This window comes from Heteronotia binoei, chromosome 17 (genome assembly GCF_032191835.1).
Source record: "Heteronotia binoei isolate CCM8104 ecotype False Entrance Well chromosome 17, APGP_CSIRO_Hbin_v1, whole genome shotgun sequence".
NCBI classification, from domain to species: domain Eukaryota; kingdom Metazoa; phylum Chordata; class Lepidosauria; order Squamata; family Gekkonidae; genus Heteronotia; species Heteronotia binoei.
The window spans coordinates 21,332,454-21,360,390 of record NC_083239.1 but is presented as its reverse complement, the minus strand read 5'-3'; the positions used below and the strand labels follow the sequence as shown (position 1 = coordinate 21,360,390).

General features: G+C 43.1%; 2 protein-coding genes across 2 annotated transcripts in view; one reads left to right on the top strand and one right to left on the bottom strand.

Moving 5' to 3' along the window:
• NDUFS5 (NADH:ubiquinone oxidoreductase subunit S5) overlaps positions 1-27,937 on the bottom strand; it is a 187,902-nt gene that overhangs the window by 80,644 nt on the left and 79,321 nt on the right. The gene's annotated exons all lie outside the window — the stretch shown is intronic.
• Positions 586-27,431, top strand: RNF19B (ring finger protein 19B). The gene is made up of 9 exons (XM_060257564.1): positions 586-1,452; positions 9,922-10,127; positions 14,494-14,638; positions 15,000-15,162; positions 15,542-15,656; positions 19,728-19,868; positions 20,303-20,510; positions 24,538-24,669; positions 26,653-27,431. Exons 1-9 carry the CDS (start codon positions 641-643, stop codon positions 27,107-27,109), a joined length of 2,379 nt encoding a protein of 792 aa, XP_060113547.1. The 5' UTR covers positions 586-640; the 3' UTR covers positions 27,110-27,431.

Genomic DNA, 27,937 nt, shown 5'->3' with positions numbered 1-27,937 from the left:
GAAACGGTATTTTATTCCACAGGAACCTGGGTAAAAATTACGATTTTGAATCATAAGGTTTCAACAGTTCAACCCGTAAAAGAGTTACATTCTCTTAAATTCACTGCTTAATATTATCTTGATGTTTTCTCTCCTTCACACGTGTGCACAGCTACACGTGTAACAACACGCATATGTGCATGTATGCACTCACATGCACGCATAGGGTACGTCTCACCACATGCATGCATAAGGCCAATATGTATAATATGCGAAGAAACGTCAGCTTCATCCACACACTGAACTACACAGAATCTCCTTGATCCCGCTCCTGTTATCTTCTCGTCTCCCTCCCCGGGTCTCTTCCCTGAGAAGCATGCGCGTTGCAAAAGAACTGGCAGAGAGAAATGAGGGGGCGTCGACAAAATCGTGCCTGCGCAGCCGCTCCTGGCTAGTTTGGGAGGGCTGTGGGTTAATTCCATAGTCAGTCACCGGGTCGTCGGTTGAGCGGACAGCTGCTGGCGCATGCGCGCTCACCCCGTTCTGTGGCTCACTTTTCCCCCTGCCTCCACCCTCCCCTTCTCTCATTTTACCTCAGAGGCGGAGCGGGAGGAGCCGCTGCCGCCTCTTGTCCGCTTCACGCCATAGCTGCTCCGCCGAGATGGGCTCGGAGAAGGACTCGGACTCGCCGCGCTCGACCTCCATACATGCGGCCGCCCCGCCGTCCAAATGCCCCAAGAGCGGCTCGGTGAGGGGCGGCGGCGGCGGCAGCAGCGGAGGAGGAGGAGGGGGTGGAGGAGGAGTAGGGAGCCGGGGCCGCCGCCGCCTCCTCAGCTTCCAAAGCGTCTTCTCGGCCGCCGCCTCAGCCGCTTCGTCGTCTGCCTCCGGAGGAGGGGTCCGCCGCCGCCGCGCCAGGGCCAAGGCCAAGCCGGAGCCTCCTCAGGCCAAGCCCGTCCTGGCCGCGGCAGAGGAGGACAAGAGCGGCCCAGCCGCGGCGGCAGCCGGAGCAGCAGCGAGTGTGCCGGGGCTGCCGCCGCCTCAGCTGCCCACCGGCCCGGTTGAAGGAGGAGGAGGAGGAGGAAACGCCGTTGCGGCCGCCTGCGCGGGGGTTGTGGGCAGCGAGGAGGGCGAGGGCTCCCCATCATCGCCGTCCCCGTCTTCGTCGTCGTCCTCCCCCTCGGAGCTGGAGTGCCCGCTGTGCCTGGTGCGGCAGCCGGCGGGCAACGCGCCGCGCCTCCTCTCGTGCCCGCACCGTTCGTGCCGCTCGTGCCTCCGCCAGTACCTGCGCATCGAGATCACCGAGTCGCGCGTCAACATCAGCTGCCCCGAGTGCAGCGAGCGCCTCAACCCGGCCGACATCCGCCTCCTCCTGTGGGACTCGCCCCACCTCGTTGCCAAGTATGAGGAGTTCATGCTCCGCCGCTGCCTGGCCGCGGATCCGGACTGCAGGTGGTGCCCAGCCCCGGACTGCGGGTGAGAGGCGCTTGGCGGGTGGGCCTCTCGACGGCCCCGCGAGGCAGGCCGCTTACACACACATGCAGCTCTCAGCGGCTTTGGGATGCCCCTCTTAACGCTAATGGCTTAAGCTTGTTTTTGTGTGGAGTTAATATTTCAAGAAGTATTCTCTAATGGATGAGCTGAGCTAATAATAATAAAGCTAGCTGATGAATACTTGGCAGAAAGGAGAGTTGAACCTGGAGCTCTGGGATTTGCAGTGGAGTATGTATCAAAACAAGGCAGAGATGTAGGCACACAAAACCCCAGCTAGAATAAAAATATATTTTAGGAGACATGGTGCATACTCCCATTGCTTAGGTGTGATGCATGTATCCAAAGATGTGTTCATGGCTATACTTTCAAACACTACTAGTTTATGTTATAAAACTGCTTTTTCGTAGTATTGTTACAAGACATGGCACTTTATATCCCTTTCTGAGTGTTCAAAGCACACCACATGTGTTTGCATATCAGCAATCCATATAAAGGTATGTGAGGCAGGCCAGTGTTATCCACATGTTAAGGATGGAACTTAAAGAATAATAGTTTGCGTATGGCTCCTGTAAAGCACTGTTGAAATGGAAGTTGGGGTTAACCTGCTTGTGCTCCTGGGGCAACTTTACACAGTATGGTTGATAGAATGTTTGCATGGGTGCACATGACCCAGTCAGGATCCCAGCTGCACACACTTAAACTTTTAAAGCTCCAGCAGAATCCCAACCTCCTTTGCACTTGTGAAGGAATATTTTAAATGGTGTTTGTATTGGCTTTTTAGTCCTGTCATCTAATGAGAGCCAATTTTGGCTACAAAGGTGGAATTTGGGTTTTTTTGTTTTTTAGTGGTGCTGTAGGAAGCATTATTGTGTTTTCTGTAGCAGTATGGAGCTTCCCTTAGCCTCTGCACTGTACATTATCTGAACATTACCAGTCCCTGCCCTCAAGAATTTATGACCAAAGAAAGCTGGCTGAAAGCCAAAAAGTGTGACTAAAGCATGAAATGCAGTTTCACATCCTTGAGCCTTTTTACATTGGGGATAAGGAGGGAGTAAACCACAGTCTTCATGGGAAAAGTTTGCTATATCATGACTTTCCACACTACTGCTTTGGTTGGAAAAATTAACTGCTACCATTGCTTTGTTTCCTTATTAGAAAGGAAAACAATGGTTATTCTGTGCTTTGTTGTTCAGTTGCACAGTCGAGTCTGACTCTTTGCAACCCCATGGATCAAGTCACACCAGGCCCTCCTGTCTTCCACCATCCTCTGAAGTTTGCTCAAATTCATGATAGTTACATCAGTAAACCCTTGTTTAGTATGGAGGAGTCTGCTTTGAATGGAGTGTTGTACCTAACATTTTTTCCCCAAAAGGATAAAAGTAGTTACTTTGCTCCCAAGCTATTCACATGTTCTTTTGTAAGCAGTTGTGGAGAACTATGAAGTAGCTTAATTTTATACGTTAACTCTCAGTCACTACTGGTTGGTTACATACTGTACAACAGTAAGGCTGTATCCAACAGTAATTTTCAATGGGAATGCTTTCAGGTATCTCTTCCTTGTCTCCTTAATGACGTTTTTAAAAACCTTTTAAAAACAGCTTTATGGACTTTATAGTGATGATATTGAAGGAGAATGAGTATGATCAAAAGTTAATATTTTTAGACTCTCTTGAGATGTACTTGAAACTGCAGACTTTAAAAAAACAAACACCTTGTTGTGGGTTTACAGTTGAAACCTTTATTTTAGGACAAAGGTGCACTTTCCAGGGTTTGGCAGTATGGATTGCCCTCTTTCTGGTTGTTATGTGAGATCACTAATTTAACAGAGGAAAAACTTGTGTGTCATACTTGCATACACTTTGTTCTTTAGAGAGAAGACAGTTGTTTAAAACTACCACTCCTATGTGTAAATGGAGAAAAGGTCGTTTGTCAGTTGTGCCTTTAAGGGGCACATAAAACTGACTACCTTTTACAGATATTTGTGCTTCTGTTGGGTTTATATTGTTCAAATAAGAGAACTACTAATATGAAACTACAATCTGACTCTTTGCAACCCCATGGACCAAGTAATGCCAGGCCCCATGGACCAAGTCACTCAAAATACAGTGTGGGTAAACCAGACCTTTGAGAGATCTTTATGATCTGGAACTGTGATATGAGATGTTTGTGCAGTTTTTACTGATGGGTGTCAAATGGGCCCTACCGAGGGGAAGGAAAGTGAGGTGTGTGGTTTAGACAAGCATTAACTGAGAGTACATTATTGATTCAAAATAGTTCCCCTGAAAGGAAGGATTTAATATAACCTGTCCAAAAAGTACAGAACAAAAACTTATTCCTTCTTGGCTATTTAATTGTAGGATTCAGTTGTGTTGTTTTCCTGAGAACTCTTGTCAAAAAATACATGGATTTGTGCAGTTGTAACAGATCTTTGGCAGATAAACCTAGGGAGTATAGATGTAAAACCTGTCCCAGAAATGCTTAAAGTGAAGTTCTTGGCACTAAATTTTATTGTGGATGTTATCTCCCTCTGAGAAGTTCCTGTTTCTGGAATAGTGGGTCTTTTCCAGCCCTATGTTCTGGTAAGAAGTTCAGCAGAATTGGATCATCTTGTTTTTCAGGGGAAATGTGCATGCTGAAAACTGGTATGAAACTGTTGGCACACCAAAGTGTAAATGGTGATGAGGGGATAGGATGCTGAATTGCTATGATTCAGCATCAGATGAGTAACAGGAATTGTCTAGCCCTTGATAAATAATCAAAATGGGATTCTAGGTCACCAAAGTGTGTTTTACTTTCATTTCAGTTTTCTTTTTATATCAGCCCCTTCAAAGTTAATCTGATGAAGGGAGCTTTGATTCTTGAAATTTTATATCCTGGAACTTTTGCTGGTCTCTAAGGTATTACTGGACTAGTGTTTGACTTAATATTGAGACTTTTGGAGAAGTCTTTTTAAACTATCCATTGGTTCATCATCATTCGCCTAGAACAATATGCTGATTAAAGCAAGGAATGTTATGAGCCCTTATATTAGTCAGTGCATAATATCTCTGGGGGTAAATTGCAGTGACTGGGTCAGTTCTGAGCAAGGCTTTAGATTTTTGTCAAACATTTAGAGTCCATTAAATTGAAATTCATGTTGTTTCAAGAAAAATCATGTGTTTGATGATGTGATGGTCCCAGAGCAGAACCTGAAGGTAGGAAATCTCACCACATACTTTCTAGATCTGCTAAATACTGTAGGAGTCTCTTCTGCTTTATTGACAAAACCCTATGAAGAGCTGCATCCTTCCAAACCTGTTGACTTTAATGGACTTTGAAGGATGTAACTCTGTTTAGGACTCAACTGTCTGTCTGCTAGAATCTGGTTGTCATCTGTTTCCTCCTTTACACTGGTGCAAGGCATCACCTGGAGTATAAAATAAAACCCAGTTAGAACAACATAGCCTTATGAAATAAATGGAGTCAGCAATTTGTATATGGAGAGATCCCAGAAACAAGCCCTTGCTGTTTCATTTAAAGTATTGCTTTATGGCAGGAATGTGGTTCATGCTTCCCAAAAGCTCTTGTTGGAATTTAGGATTATTAAAAAAAAAAAAAAAAGGTTCCATCCCTTATGTCCAGAGACTAATTTAGAATGAAGTGAAACTTTAAAGGACTGAACATGAGGAGGTAAGAAAACATTAGTCCATTTCAGGCTTTTTGTAGTAGTAACAGTTCAGAAGAATATGGATGAATTAATGGCACAGGTCTGGCTGTAGTTGTACATATCACGTGTGTGAACAGTAGATGCCAATTTAGTTACGAGGTATGTAGACTTCTGTTGAACTAACTGATGAATGGAGAATGTAAGGGTATTTAGGTGACTATCTTTGACATCTAAAGAGGAACACTTCATATGATGATAGGAATGTGTGCCATCTGGCATGAGAGGTTAGGGCTATGGGTAGTCTTTCTGAATGAAGATGTTCCAGTTAGATGCATTGAGCCTTCTCATACTTTTGTCCTGTTGGTTTCATAGAACAGGCTCACTGAAATGGCTGCAAATGCAATCCAAGAAACTTGGCATTTAACATCTTGATAGCTTCTGTATCCCACCCATAAATTGGGAAGCTTAGCTATGCTGCATAGGGAAGTAAACCGCAAACATAACACAAGTGTGTGTTTCCATGGTAATGCTGGTTTTCTGGTGCACAGTCAGATCTGCATACAGATATGGAACTATCCTTTTATTGTAGTTTGTGCTGCTATCTGGCATTTGTTGCTTTGTTTTTTCTTGCAAGCTTGGGGGAAATTTCAGAACATTAAAATAATTCATTGTGTTGGCAGAATTAAATTACAACAGAGTATGAATGAGGTGGGGACATGTATTCACCTGTCACTCTGTCAGTAGAAATGAAAGGATGGTAGGCAGCTTTGTAATTGAGAGCAGGAAAGCAGCAACATGGATTCTGTTTTATAATCTGGAGTTTGCAAAAAGCATCTACTCTTACAATTTGGCACTCAGCAAGAAATGGCTGGTGGAAAGTGGGGAACAGGTGAAATGTATGTAGTTCCGCTGATGTACTCAACCTTGTAGTAGTATTGTGGAGAGTCTGAGTTCAGAGGCAGAATTTGTGAGGATTAAAACAGATTAAATTTGAGAATTCATTGATGGGTTTCTGTTTCTTAAAGGCTAAAAGGGATGGCATTAATACCATGTCAGTGAGCTTGGTGCTGTCAGCTGTCCTTTTATATCTGGTTGTGACACATGATACTTGTAGTGCAGATAATGATTGGATCAGTTGGCCAGAAAGAGTTGTGTTCCCTAGCAGCAGCTCTGATTATATGAGCTGGTATTATCTATGTGCTGAACAGACACAGTCTTCTTTCCCACCTGTTAAAAGATTATCAGGTTTACGAAAAAGCTGTGTAGACAGCAGTTGCTTGCACATAGCAGGTTTTACCATCAGAACTAGACCCTGTTCTTTCTGGTAAGGGGAGGTGCTCAAAAGCCAGTAATGAGAATAAGTGCTAATGAATTATTAGTAAATTGCATGTTCCTGATAATTTGGAACTATTTCTGGACATCCTTTAGTATAATTATAACCATAATTGTAAGAGGATATTTGTGGTATTCATAAGAAAGTAGACATTGGGTTGGAAAACTTCTAGATTTTGTGTTTTGCTGTATTATGTATATGTTTCTTTGCTGACCAAGAAGTATTGTCAAGTGATGGCATGTCTTTAACTGCAGTACTCTGGCAAGAATTTAGAATTTTTCTTTTGCTGAGATGGGGTTCTAGCTGATACCTCTTATGGTAACTTGCTTCTCTGTTGGGGCTGGGCATGAAGAAGGAGGAGGAGGAGGAGGAGAAGGAGAAGGAAGAAGGAAGAAGAAGGAAGGAAGGAGGAGGAAGGAAGAAGAAGGAGGAAGGAAGAAGGAGGAGGAGGAAGAAGAAGAAATTTATACCCCGCCCTTCTCTCTGAATCAGAGACTCAGAGCGGCTTACAATCTCCTATATGTTCTCCTCCCACAACAGACACCCTGTGAGGTGGATGGGGCTGAGAGGGCTCTCACAGCAGCTGCCTTTTCAAGGACAACTCCTGCGATAGCTATGGCTAACCCAATGCCATTCCAGCAGTTGTAGGTGGAGGAGTGGGGAATCAAACCGGGTTCCACACACTTAACCACTACACCAAACTGGCTCTCAGAAGTACAAAACACTCTGCATTTTCATATTTCTAAAAAAGGTAAAGGTGCAAGCACTGAGTCATTACCAACCCATGGGATGACATTACATCATGACATTTTCTTGGCAGACTTTTTACAGGGTGGTTTGCCATTGCCTTCCCCAGTCATCCACAGTTTACCCCCAGCAAGCTAGATACTCATTTTACCAACCTTGGAAGGATGGAAGGCTGAGTCAACCTTGAGCCAGCTACCTGAATCCAGCTTCTGCCAGGATTGAACTCGGGTTGTGAGCAGAGCTTGGACTGCACTCTGCACCATGGGGCTTCATATTTCTACCCAGTGGTTATTTCCATAAGTAATTGTGTTGTACTCTGGCAAGATGGAGTTGCTTCAGCTCCCACAGGATATGAATCATATGAACTATCAGTTCTTCTATGTATGAAACTAGAGTGCAGTCTTAATTGCATGACTATTAAAAAAACAGAAGGATGAAGTGTGCACATTTGAAATATTCTCCTGTTGCACTACAGAAATTTGTTATTCATGCAGACTACCCATGTTTTGCAAGGTTGCTCCCCTGTGCTCTTGTTCAGTGTTGCCAATTTGAGCTCATCCATATAATAATTCTTGATTTTATTAAGCATCAACTTGACATCCAGCTGAAATATTTTCTTTCAGATGCTCACATGGGTCTTTTATCTTTTCCTAATTCTTTGTAATTAACATATATTTAATATACTTGGAGAATGACCTCCAAAAGCCAGCTGCTCTAACCTGGAGGTGTAACTACAATGCTTATTAAAGAGACCTGCTTTGCTTCTCAAAGCAGCTGTTCTCAACCTTTCTACCCTGCCATGTAAAAAAAAAAAAATCAGTGGCAAGATTTTTTTTGTTTTGTTTTTGCAAATGTTAAGATTAACTGGTACGGGGAACAAAGCACAGATGGAACAATGATATATGCTAAGAAGAGCCAGCAAACTTTTTGGGGTTGTATAGTACTTGCTTGCTTAGCTTGATTGTGTGCTGCTATGGAAGACACATTATAGGTAACCAGACTTTGGAAAAGACAGTAGACCATAGCAAGGCATATATGTAAAGGAATTAGAAAATAGGCTGTATACAGAAAGAAAACTGAAATCTGGTTTTCATGTATTGGTCCCACAGAGTAAAGACAGTATGACTTTTATTGTAACAAATTCCAGAGGGGTTGCTGTATCAGTCTCTTGCAGCAAACCAAAAAGGAGTCTTGTAGCATAAGCTTTGTGAGAGGGAGACCACCTTGTCAAGTATGTGAAGGGAATGCTCATTTGGTGGATATATGGCAATACATGAGAAGATTTGTGACAATTAATAAATAGTGCAGTCAAGTTAACAAAACAGTAGCTATAAATTTGTGTGAAGTCTTTGAATGCTTATAATACATCTTTTAATTTTAAGGTAATATTTTAAGGTATGTGTTTACTGTGTGTGTCTAGCTGTGTTTGGCAGTGTTATTTTAGATGTGATTCTTGAACTAATCATTCCTAGGTATATACAAAACAGTTCAGATGATCATACTGCTCTTGGATCTGTTTCACACACACTAGGTATTCTTGGATATGGAACAAAAGCAGGTTTTGAATAGAAATAAATATAAATACTAGGGAGTACATGAAAGGATAGCTTTTTATTCCCATAAAGTTAAATATTAGCTACAGATACTCAATTTTAAGGAATATAATAATCAGCTATTGTGAGCAAGAAGAAGAATTTAGTTTTTGATCACTTATATTTAGTTTGCTTGAAAGGGGAATTATGCGCTTAGTAGTAACACAATCAGGCAACTCTTCTGTATGCTGGTCACATCTAACTCAGCCACAGTTTTTGCATATGAGATATGGTAAATGGCCCAGATGTTTGGGAATAATATTATGTTTGGAAAGGTAATGGCGTAGGTTTTCTTTAATTGGTTTTAAGATCCTGGGGATTAGTGCACTACAGAACTGCTCCTCACAGCAAGGACTAAGATTTTGGAAAGGAGAAGAGGTTGTGTTAATGCCTCATTTCATAATGATGAAAACTACTTTGATGACCTTTTTTAAAAAACAAGATACAGATCTAAAAAAACATTTTTGTAGTGCCGTGCGTATCTTGCACTTCTGTAATCTAAGGAAAAGTTCAGGAATGTTTCTGGTTTCTCTCTCTTCTTAGGCACAGGTAATCTCTAGGCCTATCTGGTCCCACAGAGATGCATGCTTGGGCTTACAGACTCCAAAACAAGACTTTAATTTATTTATGGGTCAAATAGCTGTTTGCTTCTAGGGTTTGAGATTTTTTTTTAAGAGGAGAGAAGCCTGACCTGTTTGTGTTAATTCCACTGCAAATTTCAGTAACTTCTATTTATTTGACTAGGTCAGTCATTGAGTGATTCCTCATGTACTTATTTTCCATGTACAGCTCTAGTAAAATTAATATACCAGTTGTGATCAGGGGATACTTCTGTGTTTGAAGTACAAACACTGTTTAAAGTATTAATGGAGACAGAATGCCTAACTAGGTAATAGCTGACCTCCTGTGCTCGGAGTTCTTAACAAGCTAGTCAGTCTTTTACTTTGGTTAAATATTAATTATTACTGAGATCAGGTTGTAGATGTGCACTGTGCCAAAGAACTGACTAGTATTAAAGATAGGTTCCTGTATGAGGTGACTAGGCCATACTGTATTGCTACTGAATTGAGCAGCTGATGTAGAAAAGGATGAACTACATAAATGTATTTCACTGCCATTTACTTTTTCCTCAGTTATGCCGTTATTGCCTATGGATGTGCCAGCTGTCCCAAACTGACATGTGAGAGAGAAGGTTGCCAGACTGAGTTCTGCTATCATTGCAAACAGATATGGCACCCAAACCAAACGTGTGACATGGCCCGTCAACAACGGGCACAGACTCTGCGGGTACGGACAAAGCACACCTCAGGCCTCAGTTATGGACAAGAATCTGGACCAGGTACACATTTATTTTAAATATTTTATACAATCTTTCTGCCACAGTGAGATATTCAAGGAACTTTACAGTATGTTCAGATATAACAAGTATAAAAACAGTAATAAAAAGTGAAAACAATGAGTCAGTAAGGGCTTTAGGGTTTGACAAGGAGGGAGGAAACCATACATACCCCCAAAGGTTTGGGGAAAGCAGGTCATGTTTTGCTGGCTGTTGAAGTGGTTACAGAGTTGGTGCCAGGCAAGCGTCCTTTGGGAGGATAGATGTAGCACAATTCCTGACAGAAGCCTTACACTAGCAAGTTTTCAGTATCACTAATCACAGCCAGCCCCAACCATCTTTGTTGTTGTTGTCTTTTTACTGCTAGGAGTAGGGCTGTCCCACTCAGTGAGAAGATCAGACAGATGTCAGTGGATTTTTCAAATAAGACAGTAAATTGAGAAGCATTTCTTGGGCTAGGATTTTTGTTCCCACATGCTACATCCAAGCCCTATCCCTAACCTTGTAGCTATTTCTTATTAGTAGCCAGGTCAGTAGATGTGGATACTGGCACATCTTGAACACACATGAAGCTGCCTGAGGAACTGTAAGTGGCATGTTTTTTATTTGGGTTGTGGTGTGGCAGAGCATTTTCTGGTGTACCACTATCATAGTCAGCCTACATGAATCTTAAACAAGGGCTTCTGCTTTGTATGGGAGAAGGTAGCTGTTTTGATACACTGTAGTAAGCTCTATCCTAGGGATGCACACCGGCCTGTGTGTCCTTCCTCATCCCATGTTCTCAGCCACCCACCCTGTCTCTATGCCCTTTCTTAAGCGGCGCTTCACTGTTTGTGGCTGGAAATGCTGCAGCCAGCACTGCCGTGCGTGTCGCTGCTGTTGAACACTTGCTCACCTTTCCCTGATGCTGGGTAGCATGTGCCACTGGGAGCACAGCTGGTGGAGTCCATGTAAGTCAGTGAGTGCAAGATCAGAAGCTGTGGCCGCTGCCCCACCTTGTCATATGTTGACACCAGCCCTGTGTGCACTCAAGAGAAGATGCCTGCCTCAACCTCCCACTTCTACTGTGCATTGGGGAAGAGCTATAGCTCGGTGATTCAGTTCTTGGCCTATCTGCTTAAAAGGTCCTGGGAAGCAGATGTGGGGAAAGGCCACACACGAAAGCATGAATTAAGAGAAGCAGAATCCTTCTTTTCCAAGGATAAGAGGGCAGCTGGTATACTAACCAAAGTTAGTAGAAGCTACAAACATAACATGTTGTTCTGTTGTCCAAACCATATAGGAATACCCATCCTGTTGACTGTTTTCGACTTACAGTATGTAATTGGCCTTAAGCCTTAGTGAGAAAGATGAACCAAAATGTAAGTAACATAAATAGACAGGAATTATTCCCAACAATTATTATTACTATTATTTATTAAAGTTTCATATTGCTCTCACAGAGTGGGCTCAGAGCAGTGTACAACATTTTACATCAAAAACATTTATAAACAATCCACTAAACTATATATACAGGTAAAATACAAAAATCTCAAAACAACAAATAATACACAAAGAAACAAAAATCTATATGGCGCCAGAGTGCATATTTGAACCCAATGGTGGTAGTGGGGGAATGAGTAAGAAGGTGGCTACTTAGTCAAAATTGCTGATAAAAACCATTGCTGTCCTCAGCAAGAAACAAACGAGTTGAACATGGCAGGTAGTTGGCCAAGAATGTCTTCAGACTTGCAACAACTGGCAGCCCAAGAAAAAGGAAAAGATGGCAGAAAATGCAGATGTAGATTCAATCTGGGCTTTCCTTCACTTGCATTTTATTTACTCCTAAACTTGCATTCTAGTTTCTCCCAACCGTTTAGTTGTACTTAGTTCGCTGCTATACTAGGCAGCCAGTTCAGCCTCTGCTCAGTGGGAGAGAATGTCTATAAATTGTGCCCACTGCCTAAACTTTCTCAGTATTCCAGAGCACTGACAGAACTGTTATCCATAACTAATGAAAACTCTCCAGAACCTTTTGAAGACATCCAAATCAATCAGTCTCTGAGGGAGCCAAATTGAGGGTGAACCCCCCTGCAGAGGCTAAAAGCTGCTTCTGGTTTAAACCACACCATATAGCAGGGGTGGCCAATGGTAGCTCTCCAGATGTTTTTTGCCTACAACTCCCATCCTCCCCAGCCAGCATGGCCAATGGCTGGGGCTGATGGGAGTTGTAGGCAAAAACATCTGGAGAGCTACCGTTGGCCACCCCTGCCATATAGTGATCTGCCCATGACAGGGATGGTGTTAACTCCCCCACCCACTTTCAGATCACCTTGCAAGGCAAGTCCAGAGTGTGGCCAAGTGGAGGTGTGTGGAGGCTATTTATTATTTCTGGTTTAACATTGTGGTTGGTGGGTGAGGTGGCCTCACCATGGGGGGTGATCCTGAGAGTTCATAATGGCATATTGGAGACTCCTTTATGAGCATAGATGAGAGATTTGTTAGGCAGCTGCATGGCCAGTAACTAACAATTCCTAATCTATCCTCTTAGTCTGCCATTAGGTGCAAATCCTTGAAATTAGATTTCTGCTGACCAGGGCACCTGGAGAGGAAAATGTCATTCTGAAAGATAAAGAGCAACTCTGTGTTTCTGGTCATTTGTTGCTGTACCATGAATGCAGCTGGATGTAACAGAAGCCCAGAGAAGCTTGCCCTCTTTATTTTATCTAGCTAGGTTTGGTGATGCAGGCCACATTTGCCTCATTCTGGATCAAATCCTGGAGAGGTGCTGTTTTTGCATAGAGTGATCTGGTATTGAGCAACTGTGCTTCAAGGTTTGTCAGCATACTGACATAACTAGGTTTTGTTGATTGAGAGAACGGCCAGAAATGGGAATAGCCTTTGATTTTCTAACTTACTTACCATGTCTGTCAAATTCTTGCTGCCCTGTTGTTCCCTTGAGGATGGAGACACTCCATTGTCATGTAAATCCCAAAACATAATAAAAAAAATAAAAATACAATGCACAAAGATGGACTGTAGTGCTAGTTCCAGGTACAGATGTAATAACTGCTTGGGAGAAGATCCACTGTTGATAGGGCATTTGCTGGGATTGTAGTATGGGCGTGGGGCCTGATGTCTTGGCATAGTCAAGTGTCTCCAGCAACATTTTTTGTAACTGTGAGCAAAACTGTCTCTTCCTGATGAGTCTTTAACATTAATAACTTGCTTAGTCAGCTAACTGCAGGCAGCTTTGTTCAAGTTGCCTTAAACAGATCCTGATCATTTTTACATTACTTGCTCTTCTCAGTTTTTCCTCCCAGGTATTTGGAGGGGGGCAGTTTGTCCATCTGGAGGCTGTCTAGCCCTGTAGATTATACTCATCTGAAAAAAAGTTGTTATATATTTGGACCCAAGTTTAGTTGCTTCTCTGTTTTTGGACTAATATGGCCCAGCAATTACTAACCTCCTAGTATTTATAATATTTTGTTGGTATTTTAAAAAGTCTGTCTCTATTCAGGATATAAGTACAGTATTGGGGATGTTAGTAAAAATTGCTGGTAATTAATGTGTCATTATTCTAGGTTTCTAGCCCATTATTCTAGCCAATAATGCTTCAAGCCCTGTTTGAAAAGAGTATTACAAATTTTTATAAACAAAATTGTATCTGTACCTTCCATGTTGGTAGGACTGCTGTGCTATAAAGCTGATTATTTACTCAGTCTCCTAGCAGATCTTGATTTTTCTGTTATTAAACCATCTTTGAGAGGGATATCAAATTAGTCTTGGCAAACAAGAAATGATTTATGAATGAGGCGCCAAGTGTATTAGTAATTACGGTCATAAACTGGTATAGCTACCTGAAAATTCCCTTTCAAGCAGATATTAATATATCATCTTGTGTATTTAAACTTATTGTGTTCACACAACTGTCTACTTCAAAGAGTAAAGCTGAAAATTCCCTTTAAAAGTGACAAACAGTTGTTTCAAATGAATTTCAAAGCTTATATACCTCAGGGCACAACAGAAACTTAAGAAATCCAAATCAAGCTTCAATTTTAGATTTGTCTACCTAAAAAAATAGTCTGTTTTGGTACAATTTGGCAGTGTAGTCTTATTCATACTGTTTTAAAAGTGTGAAAATAACTGGATATGTACTGTTGTAAGATGTGGGGTATTCTGTGTGTTTCGTGATTGAAGCTCTTATCTTAGACACAGTAAACTGTATTGAAATGAATGAGGTTTGAACATCTTTTGCTGCTGTTTGAAGCAGTTTTTAATTTCTTTTGGAGCTGGGCTGGAGGAGTAAGACTGGGAGTTCATCTTTAACTTTCAGTTTAGATATGCAGAAGATTGACTGGCTTCCTTCCCCCCCACCCCTCCCCAACAGCAGATGATATCAAGCCGTGTCCCCGTTGCAGTGCTTATATCATCAAGATGAATGATGGCAGCTGTAATCACATGACCTGTGCAGTGTGTGGCTGTGAGTTCTGTTGGCTGTGCATGAAGGAGATTTCAGATTTGCATTACCTCAGGTAAGTAGGATAGCTAAATGCTGTCAGCCTGCCCTGTCTTACTAGGATTATGTGTGTTCCTTCTTGCTTATGGCCTCAGACCCACACCACTCCAAGAGCATTTAATCTTTGTAATATGGGTGCAATATGATAGCAGGAGTTATGAACTTCCCCCCTTCCTGTTTGGAGACTGAGTACTGAGAGGAGAACAGAATCAGAATGTGGAGTGTCTATCAGTAGCTATTGAGTTTGTTCAATTAAACCTTTATCTGCTGAGGAAAAGGGGGTTGTTATAGAATTTTTGTAGGCACACAAGAATCTCCCTTCCCACCTTCCTGAATTGTTCCATCCTTCTAAGTGCTTAATATAAATTCTTTTCTAGTCCTTCTGGCTGTACGTTCTGGGGCAAGAAGCCGTGGAGTCGTAAAAAGAAGATTCTATGGCAGCTGGGAACATTGATTGGTGCCCCAGTGGGTATTTCTCTCATTGCTGGCATTGCCATTCCAGCCATGGTCATTGGCATCCCTGTTTATGTTGGAAGAAAGGTAAGCATGAGAGGTACATGTGTTGTGATAGCTTACAATGCTGAAATGTCTTTTTGAGGGACCTGTAAATCACCCCAGAAGATGAAAGGGTAAGTCCTCTATTTACATTGGCTGATCATGTTTCCATTGAACAGATGTGGTGTTTCTTATAGTTTTGCAAGCATATAATTTACTGGTAGAGGATCAACTTTATTTGGACTTGCATCTTTTGTTGTGGACATTCAGCCCTTCTGTTTGCCTCTGATTTCTACCAAATTATGAGGCTGTATTTTGTCATAGCACTCCAGCCTTTTGTCCCCTTTCTGGAGAATTCATATATGCTGTGAGCTGTTCAGAGCTTCATTTGTTTCCTGATTGTGTGTGTTGTTTCTTATGTTAGATCCACAGCAGGTATGAGGGAAAGAAAACTTCCCAGCACAAGAGGAACCTAGCTATCACAGGGGGTGTAACCTTGTCTGTCATTGCATCTCCTGTCATTGCTGCTGTCAGTGTAGGTAAGCTGATGTTTTGGTTCTGTATGTTTTGATTACTACTGCAGTCTGACAATAGTTAAAAATGCTGCAGCCCCTCCGCTAGACTCCTGTGATGTTTTGATGATTTGGGATTGGATTATATTGATATTTAACATGAAATTGTTTTTCATGGTTTCAGTGCTATACCACAGTTAAGTTCTGTGCCTGAAGATAGCATCTGTGGGATGAGGTAAACACCTCTCCCTTCTCAGGTCTCAGTTGATCACCACAAAAGCAGAATCTACATTAGAAGGACATAATTGCTGCCTTATTTGCTTATAGCAGGGGTGGGGAAGCTTTTTTCTGCCAAGGGCCATTTGGGTATTTGGAACATCATTCGCGGGCCATACAAAATTTATCAATTTAAAAACCAAGTATTTCCATCACCCATTCAACTTCCCTGTGGAATGGGCTTCATGTGGCATAAACAAGGACCGTGTTGCATTAAGTCATCCAGACACTGTGATCTAAGTAAGCCAACTTGAGAAGAATTAGATAAAAATGCACCAAGGACAGCTGGAAGGAACAAGATCCAAGTGTAGCCATTAGCTTTGCCAGTTTGGTGTAGTGGTTAAGTGCATGGACTCTTATCTGGGAGAACCGGGTTTGATTCCCCACTCCTCCACTTGCAGCTGCTGGAATGGCCTTGGGTCAGCCTTAGCTCTCATAGGAGTTGAAAAGGCAGCTTCTGTGAAAGCTCTCTCAGCCCCACCTACTTTACTAGGCGTCTGTGGGGGGCGGGGGGGAAGGTAAAGGATATTGTGACCTCTCTGAGATTCAGAGTATAGGGTGGGATATAAATGCAATATCATCTTCTTTCTTCAAAAAGATTACTAAACCACGATAGTTTTAGAAAACCAGCTAAATGTGAAGTATGGAGAAAATAAATTCCTGAATCATTTTTTTAAAAAGAAGAATCAACCCCCATATTGCTAAATATGGGCCCTGAGCCTGTCAGGGGAGGGCGGGATATAAATCTGATAAATAAATGTCAATAGCAAAGCTCCCTAAATTTTTAACCACTCACAGTTGCTTTAATATATATATATTTTAAAAAATCCTACTCCCATAATAAAAAACAAACAGGATTTTCTCTCCCCTTATCTCTTTAATTCAGGGGTGGGGAACTTCATCAGATAGGTGAAACAATTATACAAGTTTTTTTAAGGTTAGTCTTTATAGTTTATAACTGTTCCCTGTTGAGAGCCAGTTTGGTGTAGTGGTTAAGTGTGCGGACTCTTATCTGGGAGAACCAGGTTTGATTCCCCACTCCTCCACTTGCACCTGCTGAGATGGTCTTGGGTCAGCCATAATTTTCATAGAAGCTGTCCTTGAAAGGGCAGCTGCTGTAAAAGCACTCTCAGCCCCACCTACCTCACAGGGTGTTTGTTGTGTGTGGGGGAAGGTAGAGGAGATTGTGGCTGCTCTGAGACTCTGCGATTCAGAGTATAGGGTGGGATATAAATCCAAAATCATCTTCTTCATTCAAGAGTTTTCTTCAACAGATGCACAAAATCATGGAAGCAAACACATTTAAGTCTTTTAGGGTTAGTCTCTTTTGCTCAGCATAAGCTTTCCCATGAGCTTGGTTGCATCAGATGCATGATTAAATATGCATAATGCAAAATGATAGAATTTATCTCGCTCCCCCTTCCACCACAGTGCATGAACTGGGTATCCCTTGTTTAATAATTCCCCCTTTCCCTCCCTTGTGCCCATAATGACGCCCAAGCAAGAGCCTGTGCTTGCATGTAAGCCAGCCACTGCGGGCAGAAACAAGCTCCACCAGCGGGCACCCTCGTGTTCCCAATCGCCCTGAGGTGCGGGGCAGGGGGGGTGAGGAAAGGTATAGGACAGGTCCCATCTAGGCACACAAAGCTGCACCCAAGGAAGATTTTTTATTATTATTTTGGAGAACAGGATGGTGATGATTGAATTGATGGAGCAGGCTGGAGGGGGGAGAGAAAAGGGGGGAGACAATTGGGGTCCCGCCTGAGGTGGGGTCCCGCCTGAGGTGGGGTCCAGCCAAGCCAGGCAGAGTCCAACTCTGGGCAAAATTGGTCCCTCATGTCGGATGGAGAAGGAAGGCAGGCAAACAAGGACAGGGTTCCCCCTCCCCCGTCTTTCATCCCCCCTCATAGTCTTTTTTCCCCTCCCCCGTTCTTGAGGAAGGGCCACTGAGGCAGTGGCAGTGACTGGCGGGTGAGCAAGCAGGGAGCGGCCGTGGGTGGGTCTTACATGAGGAGGCGGCAGCAGCTCGTGTGGCCGGCTTGAAAAGCTGGGACTGAGGAGAAGAGTGCTGGGGGCAGGTGTGAGCACGTTTCCACCCTCAGTGCAAGGGGTGTACTCTGGCTGCTGCTCCAGTGCCCGAATTTTCTGGCTCTAAGGGGCTGGACCAAATGATCTTGCAGGCTGTTTACAGCCCGCGGACCAGATGTTCCCCACCTCTGGCTTAGAGGAAAGAATACAAATGGACTTCTAAGCGCTATTTGTCCAAGCTGTGTGTCTTGATTTGGAAACAGGCCTTGGACTCAGCTCTCTCTGTTGTTTCAGTAGGTGGTCATGTCCTACTGAGGCCCTAAAGTCAACTTGTGCTCCAGTAGCAGTCTCTATGATCCTCTGGTCTCCTGTGTCAGTACCTATTACGGCATTCTCATCTCTGTTCATGTACATCTATTATTATATCCTCAAATCCAGTTTTAACTCTGATCTCACATCTATCACCACAACTGTTATTGTTATTTTCACTTTGAAGAACATTCTTCAGTCAATTGCATCTATTTTCAGGGGCAATTTTGGGTCCTGTCCTTTTTGGATATGAGAGATGCATTAGGGAAGAAACCAATCTCCTCCAGTTGGACTCCATCCAGCAAAGAACATAGAAAACTGCACAACAGGGTCAAAAAATTCTGTTCTGCAGTTATACAAAATAGCATCCTACAGAATAAGCTACACCTTAATAGCCCCATAGCCTTAATACAGTGGGTCATCTTGCTATAGATGAGCTCTGTATGTATCATATTTGAACTACTCATTTCTGGAAGAATCCTGCTAATCTGGATCCTGATGTTAAGGCTTCTACTGCAGCATGGATTCTTTTCTCCCCCTGAGTTCTTGCCTGGTTCACTGAAGCACCTTTGGCCATTAGCAATTAGACCACTCTCACTCAAAATTGGCTTTTCTCATTGCCTTTAGGGCAAGTAAACAGTCTTACTTTATGACCCAGATTTTCTAAGCTCTTTCAGGGAGGCTTTACTATTTTTACCTCAACCATGGTATAAAATTATCTTCTGTTCCCCACCTCAGCCTAATGTTGAATTACTAACTCTCAGTGGCATATTCTGGGTGTCTTTATTGGACCTTCTAGGTTACCATTGGTACTACCTACCACTTCCACATAGATCATTATGCCTTCTTGAAAACTCATCCCGATTTCATGTTTGGAAGAACTTTCCAGAATGTCCAGGAACATTGGGCTTTACTAGTCTTCCAATTGTGAGACTGCACAGAAAACAAAGAATAACTTCTAAATGGTTTATTTGAATGCAGTCACACAACTTACCCTTGGAAAAGCAGTTTATTTCTAGTCTCTTTTTCCAGTGGCTGGAAGCGAAGGAGGCAGGAATATGGTCATTCTGCCTTTGAGGCATGCATATGTAGGATAAATCCCTGCATTTGAGGGAAAAGTCAACAATTTCAACTTCCTGACGAACTCTTCCTCAGAGGCTATTTTTAGATACAAAATTTGCCTAGATGAAAAAACAGAATGACTTCAGTGGCAGCTAGCCGTCAATCTCTCTTGTGAAAACCTTAAGCTGGGCCCATTCTATGCTGTATATATCTGACCGTTCTTAAGGCAGGTGATGCTTTGTAGCAAAACTGGCCTGTGCCCTGTAGTACAATTTGCCACAGTCTAAGGATTGAATGTCTTACACAAAGGGTTCGTAATGCAATAATTAAAAACATTACACTGCAGTCTATGCAGTGAAGCTTTGATGAAGCTTTCTTAGTTCACTGGACTGATAATAATAAAACTGTCATCCTGTTTTCCAGGTATTGGGGTCCCAATTATGCTGGCCTATGTCTATGGAGTTGTGCCAATCTCATTGTGCCGTGGCGGCGGCTGTGGAGTTAGCACAGCCAATGGGAAGGGAGTTAAAATAGAGTTTGATGAAGATGATGGGCCAATTACAGGTAAAGAAAACAAGTGGGGCCATGCTTTGATGCCATCCTTTATGGCCAGCTTGGGAAGGTTAAATAACTATGGTGGCAAATATGTTAGACCAACATGAGAAAATCCCCACCCCTACCTGGTACTATGTCCTACATGCCATTTTGTATGGGGGTATATTTCTGTTTGCTGTTCAAGTCCTTGCAAGATTACTATTTTGAAACCATCCAAACTGACATCTTAAATGTATAAATATACTTGGTTCGCCTGAAGGACCTTTGTTCCACCTCTAGTTGCATCTGCAAGTGATAGCCTTCCATCACTGCCCTGCTTGTAGAGTGACACTAAATCAGCAGTCAGTGGCATATTCTTGAGTGTGTACTCTTCAAGCTGATGAATAAGGTGCTCTTGGTCACCTTTTGTCTCATGTTTCCTTTATTTGTTTTTCCTGGTTTAGTGGCTGATGCTTGGAGAGCTCTGAAGAACCCCAGCATCGGGGAGAGTAGCATTGAAGGCCTTACTAGTGTCCTGAGCACCAGTGGAAGCCCTACTGACGGCCTCAGCGTTATGCAGGGCAACTATAGTGAAACAGCCAGCTTTGCTGCCCTCTCAGGAGGCACCTTGAGTGGTGGAATGCTATTGGGAGGGAAAGGAAAATACAGTCGGTAAGCAAGTGTAACTCCAGTCACAAGTTGTGTAGGCACACAAGTCTCATGGGGCTTGGGACTCCATCACACATAGAATGCTGCCTTGGCTTCTGTTGTGGTAACCAGGCAGGATACTTTTTGTTTTCTTCAGTGCTGACAGAGGGTGCCCTCAGGGGTTATGCCTCCCACTTGGTCCACAGGTAGGGTTACCTGAGTTCTTGCATAGTTTTCTGGTTTTGGCTGGAGGCAGCTCCATGGCCTGTGCTCTTACTACTCCATCTGCTCTCTTTTTTTTGGGGGGGGGGGGTCCTTATGGGTGCTTTCTCTCTTACAACCCAGTCCTAGCAACTAGAGACAGAAATTAGCTTAAGTACTGAAAAAACTTAGAATGAACAGCTACTTTCTCGGCAGCTTCTTTGTGCCTTGACTTGGCTGCTGCAAACTAAATAGTGATGGCTTCCAGAGGTGTGGCAGGGGTCAACCTGGGAATCGTTGAAGAGAAGTGAGTTCATGTAGCCATGGCAGGAATAGACTAATAACCTTTACTGGAGCCTGCCCACTGAGTTCTAGCTTCCATGGTCCCAGGCAGAGGTGCTTTCATCTCTCTCCAGCTGAAGAATGGCAGCCCCACCAACCCAGCCACATTAAATCACATAAAGACCTCAGCACATAAACTGACCACAGTAAGGCCCCATGAGTTTTCACCAAGGTCATGCGCACCCTGGGGGACCCATCTTTGCCCCCAGGAAATCCATTTATTTCCCTATCAGGACAGCCTCCTTTTCCTAATTCCATCTCACCCACAGGCATGCTTGGACATTCAGGACACAATCCTCTATTTAGAGGAACATAGATTTTTGATGAACCACCAGAAGAACTGCTTCTCTCCACCACTGGCAATAATCCATCTTGACATTTTTCACTACTGAGAAAAACAAGCTGCAAGAAGCCATATTCCTTTGGCAGCAAAGCCTCTGTGGATCTGATGTCACTGGCCAGGGTCTCATGATACCCTGCTTACAGACTATCTCCTGGGTGTTCTGTACTCCCATTCTTTCCAGTGAACCTTTTATCTTTTCAGGGTAAAACTACCCCGTCATTTCCCACACAAGTCCCGCCCTCTTGGGAAGTCTGCCAGTTTGTCTGGCAACGGGTTCAGGACCTCAACCTGGGGATTGGTGAATGCTTCATAGATATTCCCAGGATGCAAGTTATAACAGATGCCTTTCCTCACTATGTAACTTGGGGTATATGGTCCTTTACCAAAGCTTATCACAGCATAAACTGGAGCCCAGGACTGTGTTAAGTCCTCATTGATTTGGGATCAGAATGCATGGTAATAGTAACAGACTACAAAACAAAAAACACACATGTGAACTGGCAAAGAAGACTGAGGTCCTGATCCAGCTGGAAGTACTTTTCCCCCTACACTGGACAGGTTGCCACATAGGAACTGTCATGAGCCAACACCTACACGTGATGTAGACTGCAGAAGCAGACTGCCTCAGCCGCCAATATCTGGATGTGGAGAATAGCTCTGGACCCAAGTGTAAACCATAACTGGAAGGTTCAGACATTTGTCCATAGACTTCTGTTACCCCAACCCATTACGAACTTTCCAGATTTCCCCATCGTGTGTGTGGAAGGCAAGGATCTCTTTGACTTCAGGGAACCTCCTTTATGCCTTAGTTATAACACATCTAGTCACACTGGCCCTGAATAAGATCAGCAGAGGACTGACATGTCTTCATAGCAGCCTCTTACTGACCAAGAAGATCCTGGCTATCAACTGCTTCCAAGTGGCATACACACCCCACTGGCCTCTAGGACAGTACCCTAACCCAAAAGATATACAAGACAGGGGCCTGATGAGGACTTGTGAGGATGTGGAAAATCTTGTCTACTTGTCCTCCACCTGTTTGAACTTGTTCTTTTCCCCTCCTGTTTCTTCCTTCCTGCAGGTTCTTTTTTGGTGCCTATATTATCCCATCCTTTTGGTTTCCCCTACACACTCTGCTCTTGTCTCTGCTTCCAGTTGTCCCGCTCCTCCTCCCCATACTATCTTCTTTTTGTCATTTGCTGTTGGACAACATTTTAAGTTGCTTAGGCAGCTCCACGTGCCACCTGGGGACCTTTCTTTTTCCAGTATCATTGCATGTTCAGACATCTCTGTTACTTGAGGAAGGGGAATGACTTTTCTCTCCAAATCTATTTTTCTGTAAACCTGGAGGATTCCTCCTAGTTTTCAGAAAACTCATACCCCTAGGGGAGACCTTGGTGAATTATTGATCTGTGGGGGGCAGGGGGCAGTGGATGAGGCAACGCATTCACCAGGTGGTGGTGATGGACATTTGATTTCTCCTTGGCTGGAGATGGAGTGACACTAGACTTTACAGAACAGCCTCACACAGGAAGGCAAGAGACTATATTTGCTACAGTTTGGGGAATGATAGACCCACAACCTTTCTTCCCAATTCACATTAAGCATTTTCTTAAGAGAGCATATGTTGTTGATCCTCCCACTGCTCACTCTTCCCCACATGGAGCCTTAACAGAGTGCTCCATGTTTTACACACAAAGACCCTTTTCAACTGCTCAGACACATCCTTTGAAATCTCTTCTCTGGAAATGTTTATTTGACCACAAGATGGAACTAAGTGCATCATCCACTAGGAAGGTGTTCTTCTAGAACTCCACAATTCTTTGGGCTTACCCTATATTCACTCTGAAAATAAAGGCATTCTTCCATAGAAATAAAGAGATAATTTTCTTTCCATTTTGTCTTTGGCCCTAAGAAGATACAACCTGGACTTGCATGTGTCCATAAAAGTTTACGTCGTTCTCCCTGTAGCCTCCTGTTCCTCCCTCTGTTTTAGTTTAATTCAGTCCCTCTGCTGTGGTAAGGAATGTATCAGGCACCACCACATGGAGGTGGTTTAAAGCATGCATCTTCCTTACTGACAAAATTCAGATCAAAGTTCCATTAGGAGCGCAGCAACCTCTGCACTCCTTATTTTAATACCTTCGTAGAAGACTTGCGTGGGGGAGGTTGACCTGGGCATCTTCATTTGTGAGGCATTGTACGCATGAACATTTATGCCTCTACTGAATCAGCAGTAGGTAAGTGCCCCAACAGTCTCCCTTGTAACTTCCCACCTGGATGGCACAACTGTTTGAACGTTCCTCACAAGGATACCCTCCTCCACTGATTTGCCATGGTAGTTTCCTCTCTTTGGTGGAATGGAACATGTCCTTTCCCACCCAGTCTTCTTTTGCCATGGACTACTGGGGATTCAGCAAAAACATCTCCAGCAGCCAGTATATCTCCTGGGTGTGGTCTTTTACTTCATGCCATGCCACATTAATTTGAGTTGTCCCTAGCTGTAAAAATATTTTACATTTGATTTCCCCCCTCTTATATGCTGTTACAAGTCATGGATTGGGGAACTGCATCCAACTTAAACTGGTAAACTATGCAAGAATTTGTATAGCCTTGACTGTAGAACAAGTGGGAGGTGTACTCCTCAAATTTAATACCTTCTTTCAATAAGAAATCCTTATGGTGATTCCTTGGTTGACTTGCCTTCCAATTCCAGATTGGTACAGTGCTGAGAGAATCAGAATCTTAAGTTTATGTAGCACACTCTTCTTCTGAACCAGTGTCAATCAGGCTGTTGTGTAATTGGACCTCTCCCCTCACCCCCCGGCCCAAATTTGGAAACCACTCTGTAAATGCACAGCAACTGGAATCATTGTAGACATGACTGTATGAGTAATAGGAATGGACATGACAACCCTGTTCAGGAGAAAAACTAATAAAGCTGAGCTTTCCAGTGAAATGCAGTTAAGGACATTGTAAAACCTGTTGCTTCATACTGGGTTATTAAATTCCCTGCTCCTTTGGAGGGGTTTATTGTCTTGATGGCTTAAATGATACTGTGATGCAGTTGAAACAAAAATGTTTTCTGCCGTGGTGTAAGGTAGACTGCAGGGAAATCGCATCAGCTTAATGAGCCCCTTGGGTTACTTCTTTTCTTTTGCTCAGGCTGGAAGTGCAGGCTGATGTGCAGAAAGAGATCTTCCCTAAGGACTCAGTCAGCCTGGGAGCCATTAGTGACAATGCCAGCACACGTGCCATGGCAGGATCCATCATTAGTTCTTACAATCCCCAGGACAGGTATGTTGAACCATCTACCTCTGTCTACAGACTCCCAGTTGGTCTCTGAAGAGAGCTCCTCACTTGGGGTTCTGGTCTTGCTGGCACAGAAGTGCAGAATACCCATAACCACCTTTCCTTGGTGAACCATCCTTTGTAGAACGAGCCTTTCCATTTTTTGTTTTCTTTTCATCAGGTGGGAGAATGTGGTTTGTGCTAGACACTCTAGGCCAGCTCGATGGAAGCTGTGTGTGGGTGGCTCTGACAGGTTATTTTGTGTGAGCTTCTAAAACTCTCCTAATTTGACTCTTTGCTTGTAGCTACTGATTTTCTCATTAATTTTAAACTGGAAATTTTCAGTAAACCTACATGTAGTGAACTGCTTTTGTTAGACACAAAACTCAAACTAAGTTCCAGTTCTTTCTTTACAAAGAAAATTTGAATTTGTGTCTGTACTTCAGCTGCATCCTGCCCTTGTTATTTTGGAGCAGACGGTGAGAACCATGACAGTGTGTAGAATATTTTCAGGATCCACTAACTGTGGGAGTGACATAAAACTATACAAGACACTGACATTATAGAGGGTGATGGAAAACTTTTGCAGGAATAAATCTCATTATTTCTTTATGGGATGTAGAATTTTATTATGGCGATTAGCTTTCTCTGTGCATCTTTTGTTTCAAGACCTCCTGGGAATAGCAGATGGGAAGGCTATGACGAGTCCTGACCCCCATCCTACTGCCACTTTTTCATGTGGCTTGTCTTTGGTCCTTTGGGTGACAGTTTCTCAGTGGCGTTTGAAAAAGAATGGTGATCAAAGCTGTAGTCTAGTGTTGTTCTGTTGTTCGTTTCTGTGTAGTCTAAAGTTGAATCTGCTGCAAGGTTAAGATGCTGTGTTTGAGGCTGGACTGAAGTCTGCAGATGGGAGGGGGTGGATGAGAGTATGGGATAACAGAGCTGCAGTATCAGTTTGCTTTTAGGCACCACTGAGGATACTTACTTGGGCCCAACATGCCTGAGAATAGCTGTTCCCCTGTATCTTCTCTGAAATAATTTCAGGTTCACTTGTGCAAGGACATACAGAGAGATGTTCTTGATAGCTGGTTTGTAATAATGGGATTTTCTTCCTTCAGTTTGAAGATATACTAAAGTAGCAGTGTTGAAAGATGTAACTTGTATGTCTGTGTCAGGGGTTAGTGTTTGGAGGTAAAGCAAGATGATGCTTACACAATCTTTGATACAAACTTTTCTTTAAAAGTTCTTTGCATTTTGAGCCTCTACAGATTCCTTCTTAAGGAGGTTGGGGGAAGTGAGAGCTAATTTTCTAGCAGATTCTGAATGCACTGAGGAGTCTTCAAGGGGTTAAGGTGAAACTTATTTAAGTAATTTTGGGATTTGCCTTTTTAAAAATTACAAATGAGTTTTTTTAAGCAGGAATGCAGCTCCAGCTGGCTTGGCATCAGGGTGTGGCCTAATATGCAAATGAGTTCCTGCTGGGCTTTTTCCTACCAAAAAAGCCCTGATTACAAAAGTGCACACCTTCCTTGGATTTGGAGGAAATATATGTCAAATCAAATATGCAGAACAGCACAAGGCACTATCCTTCCTACATTACATGTGCAGGTTGAAATTTTGCTCCCTGTGTTTAAAAAAAAACACTCCCTGTGTATGGAAAGCTAGTATACTGGAGAGAAGGATTTCATCTTGACTTCTCCATGGCACACAGTATCATTCTGTATGCAGGGAGGCTTTTTGAAGGTTAGAGTTAAAATGTGCAGTACAGGAAAGACTACAGTGTGCTATTTTTTTGCCTGCTTGATTTTGCTTTGCGCTCAATGGGAAAATGCACAGAATACATTATGTTATTTTACAGTTGGCTTTATTGTTGTAATAGCTGTATTGCTAGCTTGCCAGAACTCCTGGGTTGGGGACACGACTTTTGAATAAAAAATAGCTCTGGAAACAAATGTAACCTTGATTTAACACTGTGCCCTTTCCCCGCAGAGAGTGTAACAATATGGAAATCCAGGTGGACATAGAAACCAAGCCAAGCCATTATCAGCTGGTTAGTGGGAGCAGCACAGAGGACTCTCTGCACGTTCACACCCAGATGGCAGAAAATGAGGAGGAAGAAGCAGAGGAGGAGCAGGAACAGCTGTGCAGCCATCAAAGCTGTGAGCAAAAGGACTGCGTTGCCAGCAAAACCTGGGACATCACTCTAGCGCAGCCTGAAAGCATCCGCAGTGACTTGGAGAGCTCTGACAGTCAGTCGGATGATGTACCTGACATTACCTCGGATGAATGTGATTCCCCCTGCCCCCAGATGGCTGCCTGCCTGCATCCCCCCAATGCCAGAGGTGCTGAGAGCCCAAGTGCCCACATTGGCCAGTGTGCCCAAGCCGAGGCGCATAGGCCAGAGGAGATAGTCTCAGTGTTGGAGTGCATTGAGGCGCGAGTGTGACTCCTCCCTCTCCTGAGAAGAAGCACGCTGATGGTCCCTGTCTCTACCATGCTGAGGGCCAAATAGGAATGGGGGGTGGCTGTGTCCTTTGTTGGCTTTTGTTTAAAATTCCCCAGACTGCTGCCCTGATGTGGCTTTGGGGAAGTGGCGTTTTCTTACAATTTAAAAAAAAATACACTTTTTTTTAATTTATTGGTTCAAGCGCTTGGTGATGCTCTGTGAGTTGTGCAAGAGTGTACATAAATGTGTGCGTGTACATCGTATGTCAATTAAACATACGCCTGAAGAACGCCTTTAATAAAGATTCCTGTTACCAGTCAAATCTGATCCTGTCCATTTCTTTAAAGGCTCTTGTGATTTCTGTGGTGGCTTCTCATCCTGGGAGCTTGGGAGAGAAAGGGTGGAAATGTAACTGCATTTTGTCAGTGCTCTGAAGCTTGGCTATGGCTGTAAAATTTCCAGAAATGTTGACGCCACAGGGATACCCCCCCCCTTTGGGGGTGGCGGGCAAATTTTGTAGAAAATTGAAGTATATGCAATATTTCCTATCAAACCTAAACTGCTTTGCCAAATTAGTAACATAAAATACATCATTAATAACTTAGCATGTAAAATTGTACAAGCTCTATATTTATTGAACTTTAAAGTGTAAATGTCTTTTGTATATTGCAAATACGCCAAATAACTTGACAGATTCAGACAACTGCCCCTATACTGCTGTAGCCTCTGGATCCTTACGTTTGTCATTTGAGAGATCATTTGAAATAATTCAGTAGAAACCAAAATAAGTATTATTTGGACAGAAACACTGAGTCACAATAGGACTAC

Coding starts and splice junctions, on each gene's coding strand:
- RNF19B (XM_060257564.1), top strand. CDS start 641: ATGGGCTCGGAGAAGGACTCGGACTCGCCGCGCTCGACCTCCATACAT. Junction 20,511..24,537: donor GGGAAAGGAAAATACAGTCG/GTAAGCAAGTGT, acceptor TCTTTTGCTCAG/GCTGGAAGTGCAGGCTGATG. Junction 24,670..26,652: donor TCTTACAATCCCCAGGACAG/GTATGTTGAACC, acceptor CTTTCCCCGCAG/AGAGTGTAACAATATGGAAA.